The sequence below is a fragment of the Tripterygium wilfordii genome, chromosome 13 (assembly GCF_013401445.1).
Source record: "Tripterygium wilfordii isolate XIE 37 chromosome 13, ASM1340144v1, whole genome shotgun sequence".
Classification (NCBI taxonomy): domain Eukaryota; kingdom Viridiplantae; phylum Streptophyta; class Magnoliopsida; order Celastrales; family Celastraceae; genus Tripterygium; species Tripterygium wilfordii.
Window position 1 is genome coordinate 10946508 of NC_052244.1, and position 18387 is coordinate 10964894.

The following is an 18387-nucleotide window of genomic DNA, read 5'->3' on the forward strand; positions in this document are numbered from 1 at the left end:
TTATCAAATTAAGCAAAAGGACGAATAAATTTGAAAGCCTTATAAGTTGTAAATTCGAACATTCACAGCTATCATTTAAAATTTGAAAGCCTTAAATGTGAACAATTTATTGACAATTAGGTCAAAAAAAGTGAAAAACTATGTCAATCCATTGTTTGGTTAGTTATTGTCAAATGTATATTAGTGAAGATTCATCGAAAAATCGATTAAATCACCGATAGCCGATCGATCAGTTAAATTTATGTCAAAAACTGACCAACATACGGGTCCTCAGCCGAATCCGAATAGAATATGCCCTGGTGCCCCGACCCGTCTGAATGACAGTTTGTCGTTGCGGGTTGAACCGTGGTCGGCTTGAATTTCCGTACCGGTTCCACACATCTTACAAAACCCTTCCGCCCCTTCTGGCTCGTATTCGTTCAACTTTCACTCCTCCATTGCTGCTATTGCCGCTGCTGTCTTTCTTCTTCGCCCGGCGAACGCAATATTGCCGCTTCACTAAGTCAGGTATACCTCTTTCGGCTACTCTCTCGTAGTTTGGAATTTGACCCATTTTTCGTATCTTCAACACTGGTCGGGGAGAGCTCTTCTGCACGCAGTTTTCTTTCTCTTTAAAACAAACCCTAATTCCTTCTTTACTCGACTAGTTTCGTGATTTATCTGTTCTCTACTGTTTTGAAGCTTAATTTCTAGTTCCTGAAACCCTAATCATCAGAAAACCTTGATAGAACTATAATTGCTTAAAATCCCTTCATAAGGAAACTGTCATACGACACGATTCTAATCGTTTATCTGTGATAGAGTATCGCTGTTGTTGGTTTTCTCTAAGATGACTGAGTAGAGACTTCTTTTTGTTTTCTAATATGTTTTGAGCATACATCTTAAACTAAAAACATCGAGTGAAATTTATGTTGTTGAAACACTATTTCAGAAGTACGTGTGTATTGAATGTGAAATTGCTAGGTTTGGAGTTGTGAATGCCCATTTGATTCCCCCCCTGTTAGTTCTTTTTTATAAGCTTCCCCTGACAGTCGCTAACGAATAATTGATGCAGCGGCTGTGGTTCCACTGAAGTATTCTTTTGGCAGAGACACTTGTTGATGCTATTCACTTCTTCTGGTTCTTCATAAGTTTCTCTGTTTGAGGAGAACAAAGAATGCTAGGCAATTTGCCAATCTTGCCTCTTCCAGCGCCACCGGCTGATGGAGATCTTGGGCCTCTTCCACCATCCCAGGTACCAAGTGAAGAAGAGAATGCTACAAATGAAGAAGAGAGCAGGTCAAATTCGGTTCCAACACCTGTTGCGACTCATACAAGGACTATAGGGATTATACATCCTCCTCCAGATATCAGGAATATCGTGGACAAAACTGCCCAATTTGTTGCAAAAAATGGACCTGACTTTGAAAAAAGAATCATTGCCAGCAATGCTCATAATGCCAAGTTCAACTTTTTGAGCCCTACAGATGCCTACCATACATACTATCAACATCGATTGTCTGAATTTCGTTCCCAAAATCAATCTTCTGCCCAGCCTGCTGATTCCATACCAGAGTCAGCTCCACTGGCTCCTGCTGCTGATGGCAGTGAAGCTGTTGCAAAACCCGACACTGCAGCTCAGTTTAAATTACCTGTGCGAAAGGTTCTTGAGCCCCCGGAAGCTGAGCAATATACTGTCCGGCTTCCTGAAGGGATTACAGGTGAAGAACTGGACATCATTAAGCTAACAGCTCAGTTTGCGGCTCGAAATGGTAAATCATTCTTGACAGGATTGGCAAGTAGGGAGATGAACAATCCCCAGTTCCATTTTTTAAAGCCAACTCATAGCATGTTCATGTTTTTTACTGCCCTTGCGGATGCCTATTCACGAGTTTTGATGCCTCCAAAAAGTTTGTCGGAAAAGCTGAAGAGGAGTGTTACTGACATGACTACCGTGCTTGAACGATGTTTGCATCGCTTGGAGTGGGAGCGTTCGCAGGAGCAAGCTAGGCAGAAAGCAGAGGATGAGATTGAACAGGAGAGGTTGCAAATGGCTATGATTGACTGGCATGATTTTGTTTTGGTCGAGACTATAGATTTTGCTGATGATGAGGATGAGGAGTTACCTCCTCCAATGACCCTTGAGGAGGTTGTAAGGAGGAGTAAGGTGTCTGCTATGGATGAGGATGAGTTTGTTGAGCCTGGAAAAGCTGTAGAAATGGAAATGGATGAAGAAGAGGTGCAGCTTGTTGAAGAGGGCATGAAGGCTGCCAGCCTTGAAGAGAATGATGGTGAAAAGAAGGTGAAGGCGAACGAGGAGCCAGAGCCACCAATGAGAATTGTAAAGAACTGGAAGAGACCGGAGGAGAGGATCCCTGCTGAAAGAGACCCAACGAAGTTCACCGTATCCCCAATTACTGGTGAACTAATTCCAATTAATGAGATGTCTGAGCACATGAGGATTTCCCTTATTGATCCAAAGTATAAGGAGCAAAAGGAAAGGATGTTTGCTAAGATTCGAGAGACAACTCTTGCGCAGGATGATGAGATTGCCAAAAATATTGTGGGACTTGCACGAACCCGTCCTGATATCTTTGGTACGACGGAGGAAGAAGTTTCTAATGCCGTCAAGGCAGAGATTGAGAAGAAGAAAGATGAGCAGCCAAAACAAGTCATATGGGATGGTCACACTGGCAGCATTGGACGCACTGCGAATCAAGCTATGTCTCAAAACATCAATGGGGAAGATCAGAATGATGCTAGTAACAATGATGGGTGGTCCCTTCCTGGTCCTATGGCTCCTCCTCGACCTGGTTTGCCATCCATTCGTCCCCTCCCTCCACCACCTGGTCTGGCCTTGAATCTTCCTCGACCCCCTAATGCAGTTCAATATTCAGCTCCAACTAGTGGTGGATATCCTGTACCCCCACCCCGGCCACCAGGAATGCCAATGATGCCATCAATTCCTCCACCACAGCCACCATTGCCAACTGGACAGCAACCAATGATGATGCATCGTCCACACCAAATGCATCCACCTATGTCTATGAACCAACCTGGTATTTCTGTTCCACCTCCACCTGGATCTCAGTTTACTCCATTACCAGTTCCCAGACCTTTTGCCCCTTTGGCTGTTCCTCCTCCTACCATGCATATGATGCCGCCACCCCCACCTCCTCAAGGAATGCCGCCACCGCCACCACCTGATGATGCTCCTCCACCACTTCCAGATGAACCAGAACCAAAGAGGCAAAAGCAAGATGATTCTATGCTTATTCCTGAAGATCAATTTCTGGCTCAACATCCGGTATATGTCTCACAAGTTTTCTTGATATTTTTTTTCGTGAAATGTCCTAAAACAATTTTTTTTGCTTCTTATCCTGGAGAGTTTTCTAGTTCACATTATTTATTTTTTTCGCCTTTTCTTGCAGGGACCTGTTCGCATCAATGTGTCTGTTCCCAATGTTGATGAAGGAAATCTCAAAGGGCAAGTCCTGGAGATTACAATGCAATCCTTGTCTGAAACAGTTGGCAGTCTGAAGGAGAAAATATCAGGGGAGATCCAACTACCAGCAAACAAACAGAAATTGAGTGGAAAAGCTGGTTTTCTCAAGGACAATATGTCACTTGCGTATTACAATTTTGGAGCAGGGGAAACACTCACTCTGTCTTTGAGAGAGCGTGGTGGTAGAAAGAGATAATTGGGCTTCTTGACCAGATTAATTAAGGTTTTTGTTGGACCATTCTCATTTTGATGAGAAATTCCCTAGTTTTTAACATTTTATTTGGGATCATGGTATTTTTGCTTATCATGCTATACTGGATATTATATTGGTTATGTATCACCAAAATTTCTATGTGAAACTATTACTGCTTCTGAACAGATGGAAAATGTGGTATCTACTTCAGATCTGATGCCAATGCGAGTCTCTCAAGGGCAATGGGAAGTAGAGGTGTTCCTTTTCTTTGGCAGCAACTTATATCACAAAAGATTCCTTCCTTTCGCCTTTTGTAATTGATACTCTGAAAATTATTTGCTATGCAGTAGTATTATTTTTTTGGGTACTTACTCTCTGGTTATTGATTTTGATATCTTGATATGTTCATGATGGATTATTTTCATTTGTAAAGGTAGTGATCAAATGATTGTTTTTTGGAGGTAGGTTATTCTTTTGTAGATAGGATGTGAGTGTACATGGCACGTGGATCTGCAGATGGTTTATACAGTTTTTACCTGGGATGTACACCAATAGGTTGTTCCTTTTAGTCGACACCACTTCCTTAACCAGCTATTGTCATAAAGTGGTTAAGGTAGTTTTTGTCTATCTAATTTCATTGTTTTCCAATACAGAATGCTTATTTGTTTGGCTGGATAGTTTGTGTGACCCATCAGATACCACATGTCTAAAGAATGTTTGAGGCAGGTGGGTTATGTATTGATTTATACTAAACTGCTTGAAATATCTCTACATGTTTGCAGCATCTGCATCTCATTGGCTGTCTTTTGAATTCGTCTACTTTGATATATTTTGCAGCATTGACCTGGATTGGTGGCTGTTCAAGGTGGAAGAGAGTATATTAAAGTTATTCATTCAATTTTTTCCCGTTAGGTTGTCTCCTGATTATGGTCTTGCAATGCGTATTGAACTTTCTGATATCTTCTAGTTAGAACTTGGATGAGGCATGCAATGTGGGCTCAGTCAAGCTAGTAGTTTTCGTTCAGACGACAACGCTGAAAAGATTTATGGATCTAACTTCTAAGGCATTCTGTGTGTTGTTGTATTGGACTGTCGATTTGTCCCTTGAGCATTAGCTAGGTAAAATGCAGTCCTGCCTTGGAAAATCAGTAAAGTAGAATAGGTTATGGGTAGAGGTAAATTTTTAGATTTTTATTCTTGTAGCAATTCACATTTTACAGGAGTGTTGCAGCTAATTATGCCCTAAAAATTTCTTGTTGAGTAGAAACTTCCCTTGATAAGAAGTAAGTTCACTACTTGCTAAACTACGGACTAATTAGTCTTTCTTGGTCTTGCCGAAATATGCCCATAAGGCGCTAGCGTTTATGCTCTTATCTACGTGTCTCTCTCTCTCTCTCTCTCTCTCTCTCTCTCTCTCTCTCTCTCTCTCTCTCTCGTCTCTTTTGCATCAATAGACAAATCTCTTACATGTCCATCAGACTAAAATAAGTTTATAGGGAACAGAAGTATTCCTAGTGGTCTTTATCTATCAATTTTTACTTGTATTCCAGTAACTACTGTTCTTTCATTCTTTGTATACAGCCAATGTCTCGTCTAGCTGCTGGTATGGTATCATCCAGACAGTATTTGACATATTAAATGATACCAGCTAAATATGTGAACGTACATGCACTACCACTTGACCTGGGGCTTCATAATTTTCTCAATAAATAAGCTTAAACGTATCAAAGGTCAGCTTTGGTTCACCTGGTTTATACTCTTGCATTTTGACCACCACCACCAAGTAGTTCCAATTATGACCCTACTGTGCCTGCCTATGTGAAATGTATCAACCCAAATTGGGTTGAATTACAAACTAATTATAGGAATGGATGGTCGTGTTGGAATCTTACTTTTGCCATTTAAACTCACATTTATTGTTATCCCAAATATTAGTCTTTATGTGTTTTTTGTTGTTCCAAGTTTATTGTGCACGTGTGAGGAGGAATGTTAATAATTGGTAAAATACGTATAAGTGATAGCAAATGTCCTAACCCAATAAGTTAATTGTTAACTCATTAAGTTGAATGATAAAGTAATTAATTTTACGACCCACCAAGACCGTAACCTAACATTACCAAAAGGTTTAAGGAACAACACATGGATACAAAGGGAAACATTTAACCCTGCAGCCTGGCTTATGTTAGAGAAGGGATCCCATTAGAGAATTAATCTTGCTAGAGTGCAAACATAAAAGACCACGTTCACACACAAAGATTTGAGTTGAAATCAACCTAACAACCCAAAAATGGGATGCAAGCTTTGTGGTGGTTTGATCCAAAACTGGGAAAACAAATCACCTGGATTCACGTTTCAGTTTCGCCCTGTCAAGGAAGTATAGTGAATCAACCTCGTTGACATTCCATTTCCGCTAACTGTAACTACACACAGATGACAAATCTTGTCTGACAAGGAAACAAGATATGTAACAGAAAGCATAGCATGAAAATAGTTTTAGCATTCAAGTATCAATGCCCACTTCATTCGCAAGACATAAATCTTCTCTTTTACCTTTTTATCATACAAATAAGCACCAGACAAGAATACCATGCAAAATTGGAGACAATTTATCTTCTCTCTATGAGTATCAACAAAATCTATAAACCTGGAGTTGGTGCGACTGGAATAAGAGTTTATATTGAATGAAATGAAAAGGAAAAGACAACATCCTTATCACTACAAAACCCACCTCACTTCTTGTGTCTCTTTGGAGCATTCCGAGCATTTGGCAAGTATCTCAAAACCGAATATGGGCAGCCGAAAAAACGAAAAAGATTTTGGCAATCTTTCTTCCCCGGCCTCTCACTTATCTGCGAATTTAAAAGGCTCAAGTAAGTTTCACCTTCATATATATAGCACAACTGCTGCCACAGGAGTATGATTAATCCAATCTCCAGAGAGACACTTGCAACAAACAGATAAACAAGGACAAGTCCTCTCGCAGAAAGAAACGCTGCTGAGCCCAACAAAGCAAGAATAATTTCCTTCAAGGCTCTCAAGGCCAAACCACGACTAATCCCATTTAGAGGGCCAATGGATTTGTATTGCAGAGGTGGCCAGACACGATACCCTGCATACACAGATATGATTGAAACATATACTGTACTGACAACGGCACAAGTCAGGAATGCAATAAAGTGTCGATGATTCGCTGCACCAACACAGTTACCAATCTGCACATGGCAACGTTCAAGGGTTAACGGCACACACAGTACAATAACAACATTCTAATTCTAGAAAACTTGAAATTCAAACATGATAAATCAGATGCGTACATAAATATATGTGTATATATTTCTCTATTTCTTTAATGAAGAACATTGTAAAGTATTGTGCTTTGTGAAACTGCCAAGGAAAAAAAAACAGAGGCTTGATAATAAAATATCTTAAACTATTCAACAAAGCTATCCTTTTGGATTGTTGTCTTGAAGTTCTCAACTAAAAAAATTCACTTATGGAGAAGAACTAATGTGGCAAAATATCACTTAGAACATGATGGTAGAATATCAAAAAGAGGGAAACAATATGGAGTGGGTGTTCAGAAATTCATAAATGAAGAATGGAAGTACTTGATATCTCTATGGTGTACTGATTCGAGTAGAATAATTTGAAGAAAATAAATTTTGAGGTCAAAGACCTATAATAGGGCCCTTTGGAAATGAGAAAGAACTGAGTTTTCATGGAGAAGTATTTGGAAGACAAAATTTCCAACTAGGATTGCATTCTCTACAAGGGAGGTCTCCTGGGGGAAATGAGATAGCGATAATCTACGGATTGAAAACGCATGCTATCTTTGTGAAGACGTGATTGATACAGTGATCATCAATTTCATTTGATGGGCTAAGAGAACAAAATGCTTGGTCCTTCAAGCATCTCAATTAGCGAAGAAATATGGTTGCAAATTGCTTTAGTTACTCGCTTGAAATTTTGGGAGGGCACTAAAGAGCCTTTGACGGGAATGATGTACTTTCAGCCACCCTATAACAATGAAGAGAAGAATAAATTCAGTATAAAGCAAATTTTAAACAAGATGAGAGGTTAAAAAAATAGAAAGAGGAGACAGAATGGGATTCAAGTTATAACTCGTCCATATTTGTGTGATAATAATATGCATTTCTCACATTAAGTTATAATTCACGCCATATGAATACAGAATCAAAAAGTAAAAAACTGCAAGATTTTGCTATCAAATTTTATACCTTATCCATTTTTTCCTTTTTGAGGAACACCTTGTCTACTTATACTGAAGTCCTCAATCACTTCTACCTTCAATTACAGACGTGTTAATCATTTCAGCAAATTTCGTTTCTTCAATGTCATATTGACATAGGACAGGCAGTAAATGGTTGAAGATGTCTATGTTTCAATGCATCGTAGAGAACCTAATGACGGGAGCCCATCCAAAAGTATTTTAGGCGTACTCCTTCGGCTCATAAAATTACGAATTAGTATTTTATTTTAATTAATGATATTTTCCTTAATTAGTCCTTTATTTTTATTTGTATGGGTTTCCTTAATTATTCATTTCAGGGTTTTTTTTGGGTTGACTATATAAACTTGATGTTGAGAATATTCGACTACATTTGATGACTACTGAAATCATAGCATTGTACTACCAAAAGGTGTCTTCTCAAAATTCTACCCCATTTCCCCAGATTTCTTCCCCTCACAGGTTCTCTTTCTTAATCTCAATCCTCCTACTGATCTTCTCAATTACAGCCATCTACATCAATTGGAGTTTCTTAACCGTAGCTCCCTCCTAGATCTGGTTTTTGCATCTCAGATTTGCTGTTTTCGAAGGCGATCTGTGATTTTTGTGTTGTGAAACCAACCAAGAGTGAAATTTCAAAGGATCTACAGAAAGAGAAACCTAAGTGAAATGATGGATGCTTCGGAAGATAAAGAGATTGAGCAGCAGCTTATGAGAGCAGGGAATCGGCTGGGTGAACCACCGTCTTCTGTCAATGAACTCCTTGCTCTCCTTGATCAACTCGAGCAATGCCTAAGAAAGGTGGAGCAAGCGCCCAAAAAATCTATGCTAGATGCACTTGATCCATCATTGAAAGCTTTGGTTGCGAATCAACTTATCAGGCATTCAGACGTTGATGTCAAAGTCGCGGTTGCCTCTTGTATCATCGAGATCATGAGAATAACGGCACCTGAAGCTCCTTATTGTGATGACCGGTTGAAGGAGATCTTTCGGCTGATGGTATCATCATTCAAAAACCTATCTGACAAATCCAGTCGATCATACAACAAGAGGACCTCAATTCTTGAAACTATGGCAAAGGTGAGGTTATGTGTGATTATGATGGATCTTGAATGTGATGCATTGATTATTGAGATGTTTCGGCATTTTCTAGAAACAATCAGGAATTACCACCCTCAAAAAGTATTCTCACACATGGAGACAATTATGACCTGTATTTTACAAGAAATTGATGATATTACTGTAGAGCTAATATCTCCAATATTAGCTAGTGTAAAGAACAATGAAGGAGTTCTACCTATTGCTCGGAAGCTGGGAGAGACAGTACTCAAAAATTCTGCTAGTAGACTTGAACCATGCCTGATACAGGCGGTGAAAACATTGGGCATTTCTCGGGATGAGTATAGTAAAGTGGTCTATTTCATATGTGAAGAGTTATCCATATATGAACACAAAGATGTCCATTCTGCCAATGAACATATAGCCGAGGGAAGCAAGATGGCAAAAGCTTCATCTGTGGGTGAAGCAGAGCAGGTTAAGGAAGAGATAGAATCAGAAGCTGCTTCCCCTGAACAGATTGGCCCTACAAATGGCAAGTCTTCCAAGCCAGTTGGTGATCCACAAATTAGTGAATATGCATCTTTAGTAGATTCAGACTTAGGAATGCCTTCTGCTGAAGATGGGGATAAAAAGGCATCAGAGGGAACTGACAATTCAGAAGCAAAACTCCATAGTTGTTCTGGGATAGAGGTGCCTACTCGGACCTCTAATGAAACACCAATCATGGTAGAAGCATCCAAGAGGGAAATTCGAATAGAAAATGATTCAGAGGCTAAATCACCAAAACAGTTAGTCAAGAAAGTAGACTCCCTCAGTAAGATTGGGGATGGGATTTCTCCCATTCGATTAGAAGATAGAGGGCAGGTAAATGCAGTCTATGAAAAAGTTGTAATTGAAGATTCAACCAAAGATGATAAAGAATTGATCTCTTCTCCAAAGGCAGCCGAACACTATTTAAAGGAGAGTTCAAAGTCAAAGTCCAAAAGGAAGCATACCTCGGTGAAAGATAAGGAACCTGATGCTGAGGGTTCTGGTGAGAATCTGGTTGGAAAGAAGGTCAAAGTCTGGTGGCCGATAGACAAGACGTACTATGAAGGTGTCATTGGCACTTTTGATTCTGTTAAGAAAGAGCATAAGGTTTTATACGTTGATGGTGATGTAGAAATGCTAAATCTCAAAAAGGAAAAGTGGAAGATCATTGCAGATTTCTCAGGTTCAGATGGTGAAGGAGCTGATCAGCCAAGTCCAGATGCAACCTCCGAAATGCCCCCGAAAAAGAAACTGAAAACAAATTCTGATCAGCCAACTAAGCATGGCAAGTTTGATGCTTCTCATAAAAGGGTTGGAAGTACTTCCTCCGGCAAATCCAAAGGGGCAGGGACAAAGGGCAAATCTAAGAATGTTAGTAAAGCTGGTAGAAAATCCAATGCTGACTCTAAGATTATCAACAAGTCTGATGATGATGATGGTAGCAAATCCAGACATTATACGCCAAAAAGTTTGCGTAAATTGAAGAAGGATGACAAAGTCGCAGCAAGGACTAGCAATTCAAAGGAGGAGAGAACTATCGCATTGAAAACCTCCAAGCCCAAACAAGACAACTCTAAGAGTCGTCAGTCAAGAAAATACACCCCAAATGCAACCTCCAGTGGCAAGGGTAAAACCCCAAAAAGTGGTCAGAAGACTAGAGCTAATGGTAGTGTCAAGTTGCAACCTGGTTCATTGAAGGTGAAAGGAGCCGAGGATATGAAGGGTGACTCCAATGATACTGCAAAAGTCACTGAAAAAACAAAGGGAAAGTTGGCAAGCTCATCAAAGGCACAGAAAAAGTATCGAAGAGCCTAGATTTAATGATCTCTATGCAGTTTCTCTTTACTCTGAAGTGGTCTGTTTGTTCTGCCCTGCAAATCGTTTAGGAACCATTTGCCCCCTTTTGTTTCTTGTTTCTTTTCCATGTGCATGAGATTTTGTAACCAGCATTACAGTTACTAGTTTATGTCTTCGGATTGTTATATACTTATATCTGAAACTGTTAGTCTATCTTATGTGCAGCTGTGATTACTTTTTCGTATTCTATTACGGTTTCCTAGAATGTCTACATGTTATTTGACAAGACTATAATATAGTGGAATGTGGATAGGCATAATTAAGAAGATTAGAATATATTTGGATGTGTATCATAATTTTTATTTCTTTCATAGTCATTGCTTAATATTTTCATGAAAGGGTAGGGATGATGCCAACCAAAACTAAAATTCAAGAAAACCATTGAGATGGCTTGAACAAGTAGCGTACAACATATAGATAATGGAATACTATTTACAACTAATGCTTAGGATCCAAAACTAAACCAAAACACTCGATGACAGAACATCTCATCATCATCATCCGAGCCTTTATCCCAAAAGTTTGGGGTCGACTACATGAGTCTATGAGAAAAATCACATCCACTATGTGTATTTGTTTTCGCCATTTGTTTCTATTTAGGATCATACTTCCATAACTCATATTGATTCCATAACCTTTGTTACTACTTCAAGCCATGTCTATTTAGGTCCTCCTCTCCGCTTCCTATTCTCTCTTATACAAATTTTCTCGATTCTCTTCACCACCGCACCGTTATCTCTACGTTGTGCATGCCTATACCATCTTAAATTGTTTCCTCGCAACTTATCTTCAATTGGTGCTACTCCTACCTTAGATCTAATAATCTATTTTCTTATCCTAGCTTTCCTCGCGTGGCCATACATCCAATGAAGCATTTGAATTTCTACTACATGCATTTTTTGGATATGTTGTCCCTTAATAGCCCAACACCCAGAGCCATACATCATCACGGGTCGTATAGCTGACCTATAGAATTTTCCCTTCAACATTAAAGGAATCCTTCTATCGCATAAAACCCCAGGATGCACTCCTCCACTTCATCCACCCGTTCTTAATCCTATTAGCTACATCTTCACTAATATCTCCATCACATCATCTTGGAAAATCAAGTCAAAATATTTAAAAACTTTACTTTTTGTTACTTTTCTCCCATCTAATTCAATTATTCCTTCGTTCCCTTTATATGTTTTAGTCCTACTTAGTTTAAATCCTTTAAACTCTAAGGTTTGCCTCCACATCTCGAGTTCTGAGTCAACTCTCAATCTTGTCTCATCCACTAGAACTATATCATCCGCAAACATGCACCAAAGTACCTCATCTTGGTTGTATCGTGTGAGTTCATCCACCACTATAACAAATAGGAATGGGCCTAGTGCCGACCCCTGGTACAAACCTATTGTGATGAAAAACTCCTAGGGAAGCTACGGATAGGGATTTTTTTTAACCATGTTTACATGAACAAACAAAAGACATGTTAAGATTAATTATTTTGCCATTCAACCCAATAAGTTAACTTGTTAGATTGAGCATTTCACATCATTGAGGAGTGATTAGTGCCATGGAATTTGGGGAAAAGAAAATTTGGGGAGTCATTCTTAAAGTTATGAATTTTGATTGATTGGTGGTGATTGGTATCATGGAAGAAGAAATTAAAGCTTGGAACTGAAAAAAAAAAATCCGAGGAAAAAGAAATGGTTGTCGTGATTCCACTCATAGTTCACCGGATCACATGGAGAAAAAGGAATACGAGGGGAAATAATTGCAATCTTCAAAATATTTAACACTTTAATCTAGGAAAATAATAATGTGACATTTCGGCTTAGCAAGATAATGAGAGAAATATATGAGTTCGAAATCTAAGTTTATGAAGTCTGGAATACTTTGATCATCTGATCATATGCACTTAAGTGGGTCTGTGCAAATAAAGAAGTTTAAAACAGCATTTGAGGGCTTTCTTTCGGTGTTCAGAAATCTATTTTGTTGGTAATCTGTAAAATAGTTTGAAGTAATTTAATTGTTGCAGTGTATAGTATTTACGTCATTTGGGAAAGAGATTTTCATCAAACGCTCAAGATGTCATTTCCCTTAATATTTTCGCAGCATAGAATTAAAATCGCGCCAGGAACTCCTAAACCTGGAACATTAATAAGGTCTCACACGCCTCTCATTTTCATATGAATGCAGTTTCCCAAAACTATGAAACCAATACCAGATCAAAAAGCTCACTTCTAGACAGCAACATGTTTCAATCAGATAGCAGGAGCTTCCATATAACAGATATTAAGTGCATCACATTTCAAAAATAAATATTCAAAAGATCGGAAATTCTTACAAAAGGGCAATGATGATCCATGTCCAATATGCACATTCCACATGAACGGCAATGGTGGGTTCTTGGTGACTTTGGCTTTGAACAATAGTTGCAGAAGGTATAGTTCTCAAGGTGACCTTTCTCAACAACTGGGTAGCTTCCCCATAGTATACTTGGTGGCTTGCCAGCGCACTTGAATGCCGCTAAGCTGAATGTTGAAATTGTAGAAATGGATAGGATCACTGTTATGATTGAGTGCAACATACCACAGAAATAGCTAATAGAGAAAACAACAGGGTACACCGCCCACACACCACCACCTGCATATTAAGAAAAATCTACTTAAAAAAGATGGTAAAGGCTCCATGAAATATTAAAGCAGAAGTTGTGAAAAGCAACTGGTCAACACCAATTCTTAGACAATAAATGTGAGTCTGAAGATTCTTAATTATAATAATATTTCCCAAACAACTTAGCTGGTAAAAAAATGAGCATATGTACTGAACTCAACAGTAAATAGGCAAAGCGATTGACTGATAGGACTGGAAAAAAATCATAGCTGAGCAATAAGCTTTCCATCCACCTTCAAGTCCTCATTGAAAACATACACTTCAGAAACATGTCTACAAAATCAGGAGAAAACTGTGGGGGCAAGGGGAAGAATCTTTCAAATAAAGATTGAATATATGAGGGACAACAACAAGGATTACTAATGAAATGTATTGCAAAATTAAGCCTTTATATCCTCCAAGGCCTGCCACCTCTTTCTTTCTCTATGCATAACTAAATGGAGCCATGATTACCTTCTTTGGCCAGAGTCAAATTTTACACAAAGAGCAGGCGAAAGAGAGATAGACAGAGAGGGAGGGAGAGATTGTATTCACAAGAATCCTTTCAGGCAAAAACAATTATGGCAATTACCAAGTTTCGAACTTCCAAGAACTACTTTAAAGCATGAAATATGTTGTGCACCACTATAACTCTGACGTTCAGATAAGCAACACCACCACCATGAGAGATGTACAACAGTTTATGCGATAGAACATAACTTAGCACATAGATTAATATATATGCATCTCAAAGATATATGCATACATTGTATAGAAAATCAATCAAGTTACTAGCATAAAATAGTGTATATATATATTTGTGCTCCAATTCTACATCCCATATCTGGACGGCATGTCGGCCGTTGTGCCTTTTTACAATTCAGAGTCACTCTATTCATGAATTCTGAAATGCAACTCTAGGTTATGAACACAAGTTACATAAGTACCCATGCAATTGGCTAATTTTTTCTACATATATGACTGAACATAATGCATGAATACATGCCTTCATATGTGTCTGTTATGTGCCTATCAAAAACAAAGTTCACTCAAGCAGCTTCGTCACTTTTTTTTTTGGTCTGTTCCAGCTTCCTCACTTGCACTTGAGAAAATATGACCCAGCATGTTGTAGATAGAGGAAAGGCAGTCTCACTATTGTACAGTGGAATTAATCTGGTGCCATTCAATCAACAGCTAGAGAAGTTGTGCATCCAGAGATTATATGCAGAAAAAATGCACTTTCTTGCCAAAATCTTTTTTTGCAACAGATTTTTGCATTTTTTTTTATCAATGCTTACTAATCTAAAACACACTCAGCAAGAATTTGGTGCAGAGCTTTCATCATGTTTGGGGGATGAGGTCCAGGTACATGGCAGTGGAGGCAAGAAAAAAGCAAGTACTTCCAACCCCTTCTCCACCTGCTAAAACCACGTAGGGGCCCCATAATAAAATCAAGCAATCTTCAAGAAAAGCAAAACTGGCACATAAGCACCCTGATGAGAAATACTCTTATCTGGTGTTCCCTCCATATAAAAAACCCATTGTTTTATAAGACATTCGCAGGTCCACATGCGATCAACACACAAGTGAAAACAAAAAATCTTTGCCTAAATTGCAGACAACCAGATCGAAAGATGACAACAACAGTTACATTGTCTAAAAGAACTTCTGTCCAGCCAAAATGGTCCCTAAAAATGGAACAGTTATCTTCTTCTTTTGAAATTAAATAAAGAATGCCCCAAGTGCAATTGATGGTAACTCTAAAATTGGTGAATTAATTAATAATAAACACATTACAAAGTCAGATGAGGAAGAAACTCAAAGGAATATCAATCACATAGTAATGATCCATGAAACGATAAAGAAGTTAACGAAACATACATATGATAAACAGCATGAACCCAACAAGCACACATACAAAGCATCGATCACGCAAGCGTCTCCACCTAAAGACACTGCTTTCATGTTTGTGTACATCTTCATAAGTTATTGCGCCACACCAACCGCACTTGAAAGTGGATGAGTTGGAAGTAAGAAGAAGGCGCAATCCACAACCCCAGCATGTTGTCTCATGACCCTCAATAACTGTGGATATGATATGCTCCTGCATTTGATATTAATAAAGTCGCATATAAAAGAAGTTAGTTGTTTCCTTCTGGCACTTTCTTGACAGAAAATGAGAAGAGCAAGAAGAGTAGCAGCAACAAGAAATATAACAAAGAGTCAATTTTGCAGTCAAAACTGTAACCGAATAATCCTAATTGCCCAATTCTGAGCATATCAAGAAGTGAAAAAATATTGAGATGCAACTGACACTTGAAACAATCCCAAAAATAGTTGAGTTTATTCAAATTGGGAATTTGGCAGAAAATAGCAATTTGGTGGCAAAATCTTGGTATGCAAACACTTCCTATTTCCTACGTTGGTCTTCCATCAGGAGCACATACTAAGGAAAAAATTACCACTTTAGTACATGTCCTTGTTCCTTAAAAGATGGAAAACTAAAATAAAATTGATGGAAATGATAAAAAATATTACATGAGCATTGCGCAATATCGCTCTAGGTAGAAATTAATGGTGAAGGAAAATCCACATAATGGACTTAAACTAATTTTACTCACGAATTCAAGTAGTGACCCCAAACCATTAGGGAAAAAGGTTTAATTATGGTAATAATGATTCAGAAATAAATATAGCAAGAACAAAAAAAAAGGACTAAAAGGAAAACAAGAAGACATATCCAATATAGGCCCTCCCATAGAACCTATATGAGCAACTAAGAGTCATATGGAGTATACTATTACTTGATGCACATATTAAGAAACCCATATGAGAATTCCATAAAAGAGATAAAAAAAAAAATAACAACAAAAGAAAGTAATTTAAGCAAACTGCAGAACATATTTCCATAACCAAAGAGGGAAAGAGAACGCATCATGTATGTAGAAGCTCATCATTTAAACTCAATATATACAAAATTGAAAGGAAAACAACGGCGAAATTGATCGAAGATAGAAAGAATTGAAGGTTGAATTTACCTGAGGGAGGTCAGCCATGCTGGGGCTTTTGATCGTGGAGGTGCAAACCAGATGAGAAGAACATTTGAAAGCTTAGTCTGGTTGATCGTTATTTACGTAAGCGTGTGCCTCCATGGAAACCCGAAAGACAAAGTCAATGGATGGAACTCTCTGTCTGTGGCCGGGATTCTATATTCGCCGCCGGTGCAACTTTTATGGGTTTACAGTTTACTCTGCTGGCCCAAAGTGGACCAAATTCAGTATTGGGCTGGGCTATTCGTCTCTGGATTTGGGCTTCGAAAGGAGGATTTGGTGCATTGCAATTCTTTCTAGATATAATTTCAATCCAATGGTTTGAAGTGTTCAAATTGCTTCATATTTTAAACTTTCCATTTTAAAAACTTTTTCTACAGTATCCAAATGTCAAAATTCTCGAATCCATCAAGGGTCACCTCTTTTATAAATAGGTCATGTTACAACTCAGTTCCTTACGAATCAAACATTGCAAATTGATCATCGAATTAATTGAGTCGTTCCACGGTAAATTTTTCTTGTGTTTTGGTGAAATAAAATTTTATCTATACACCACTAATATAATATCTTTACACAATTTTTAAAATTTTTATAGTTTACATAAATATCTTTGTATACAATGACATATTAACTCTTAAACTAAAAATTTAAAACCAAAAATTATATGTGTCCATAATTTTGGTGTCCATAATCTAGGTGGCATGCTAACTTTAAATGGTCCCCAAACTTTTTCCACGCCACTTAGTTATTGACACATTATGGATGCATAAATTATGGTGCTTCCGAATTTAAAATAAATAATTTTTACATATTTAATTAGAAACCACTAAGTTTACACTATAATTTTCCAAAGGGAAAAAAACAATAACAAGATGTCATTTTTCTGAAATAAAAACATCACATGTCGTTTTTTTGGATGAAAAACAACACGGTCTTGTTGTTTTTATTTCGAAAAAAAATACGGTATGTCGTTTTTCTTTTAGAAAAACAACAAAACAACACGACCTTACCGATGGAGAGATTACAAATGGACAGCAGCTGTCGTTTTTTACGAATTAAAAAGATGGATGGTGTTGTTTTTTTAACAGATAAACAACACGATGTTATCGTTTTATAACCCTATAAACAGACATGGTGTGTCGATTTTTGTTTCAACCATATTCTAATCAGAAATCGCCCAATGTTTAACAACTACACGCTCACTCATGCTATATACAGAAATCGACAAACCCACATGTTCAATTTGAGATATTTCATTAGATATAGAAATATTTAAAAGTGAATTCACAAGACTTTACTTTTCCTCTAAAGTTTTTTGACGTTGATAATGATAAATTTTTTGTCGTCTACTTGCATGATTTTGGACGTAGATTCAGGTGTGAAAAATTGGTGGCAGCTGGAGTCCCAATATGGGGAAATCGGTAAGAGACTTTAAGTTTTTTTTTTGAATACATAGGAGACTTGAAGTTTGAATGTTTGTAAATTTAACACTAATATTTCTAATATTGTATAAAATAAGGGTAATTTGATATTTTTACTATAAATTTGTGTGTAGACTTATAAATATATGGTGTAAACTTATCAAAGAGTAATGTAGAGTTAGTAAATTAGTGATGTGTTTGGTGAGTCAACAAACTTTTCTTGTGTTTTTAAATATGCAGCTCTTCCTCTAAAAAAAAGGGTAAAATTGCTCTTGTTCAAGATTTTTAAGGTACAAATTTCGAAGGTGCTTCTTTTTTTTAAGAAAAAAAACCAAAAAAAGCACATGAAACATGTGGGGACTCTAATACGTCATTAATATTAGTAAAAGTAGTAATACTTACAG

The 18387-nt window shown here is 37.8% G+C and overlaps 3 protein-coding genes across 7 annotated transcripts; 2 read left to right on the top strand and 1 right to left on the bottom strand.

The window, feature by feature from the left end:
- Positions 1-335: 335 nt before the first annotated feature.
- LOC120013236 (probable splicing factor 3A subunit 1) lies at positions 336-4744 on the top strand. 5 transcript variants are annotated; one of them, XR_005471380.1, is made up of 7 exons: positions 336-507; positions 1055-3286; positions 3411-3707; positions 3864-3932; positions 4143-4232; positions 4331-4403; positions 4515-4744. XR_005471380.1 is itself a non-coding variant. In XM_038864979.1 (4 exons), the coding sequence occupies exons 2-3, from the start codon at positions 1157-1159 to the stop codon at positions 3678-3680; spliced, it is 2400 nt and encodes a 799-aa protein (XP_038720907.1). In that variant the 5' UTR covers positions 336-507; positions 1055-1156; the 3' UTR covers positions 3681-3707; positions 3864-4038. The 5 variants fall into 5 exon arrangements, 2 of the variants coding, with proteins under 2 accessions (XP_038720907.1, XP_038720906.1); XR_005471379.1 differs by having other exon boundaries at positions 3411-3932; XR_005471381.1 differs by lacking the exon at positions 3864-3932.
- Positions 4745-6142: 1398 nt separating this feature from the next.
- Positions 6143-16718, bottom strand: LOC120013242 (protein S-acyltransferase 11-like). Its single transcript, XM_038864987.1, has 4 exons — positions 16551-16718; positions 15394-15616; positions 13205-13503; positions 6143-6889 (listed from the first exon to the last, which is right to left on the bottom strand). Exons 1-4 carry the CDS (start codon positions 16566-16568, stop codon positions 6407-6409), a joined length of 1023 nt encoding a protein of 340 aa, XP_038720915.1. The 5' UTR covers positions 16569-16718; the 3' UTR covers positions 6143-6406.
- Positions 7917-13197, top strand: LOC120013237. The gene has a single exon (XM_038864980.1). It carries the CDS (start codon positions 8596-8598, stop codon positions 10828-10830), a length of 2235 nt encoding a protein of 744 aa, XP_038720908.1. The 5' UTR covers positions 7917-8595; the 3' UTR covers positions 10831-13197.
- Positions 16719-18387: the final 1669 nt, after the last annotated feature.

Bases quoted from the DNA above. Each gene is read 5' to 3' on its own strand.
- LOC120013237 (XM_038864980.1), top strand. From the start codon at position 8,596: ATGATGGATGCTTCGGAAGATAAAGAGATTGAGCAGCAGCTTATGAGA.
- LOC120013236 (XM_038864978.1), top strand. From the start codon at position 1,157: ATGCTAGGCAATTTGCCAATCTTGCCTCTTCCAGCGCCACCGGCTGAT. The intron at 3,287-3,410 runs GTATATGTCTCA...CTTTTCTTGCAG, and splicing joins AATTTCTGGCTCAACATCCG to GGACCTGTTCGCATCAATGT.
- LOC120013242 (XM_038864987.1), bottom strand. The intron at 13,504-15,393 runs GTATGTTTCGTT...CTTAATATGCAG, and splicing joins GTTCATGCTGTTTATCATAT to GTGGTGGTGTGTGGGCGGTG. The intron at 6,890-13,204 runs GTAAGAATTTCC...TGCCATGTGCAG, and splicing joins TGGATCATCATTGCCCTTTT to ATTGGTAACTGTGTTGGTGC.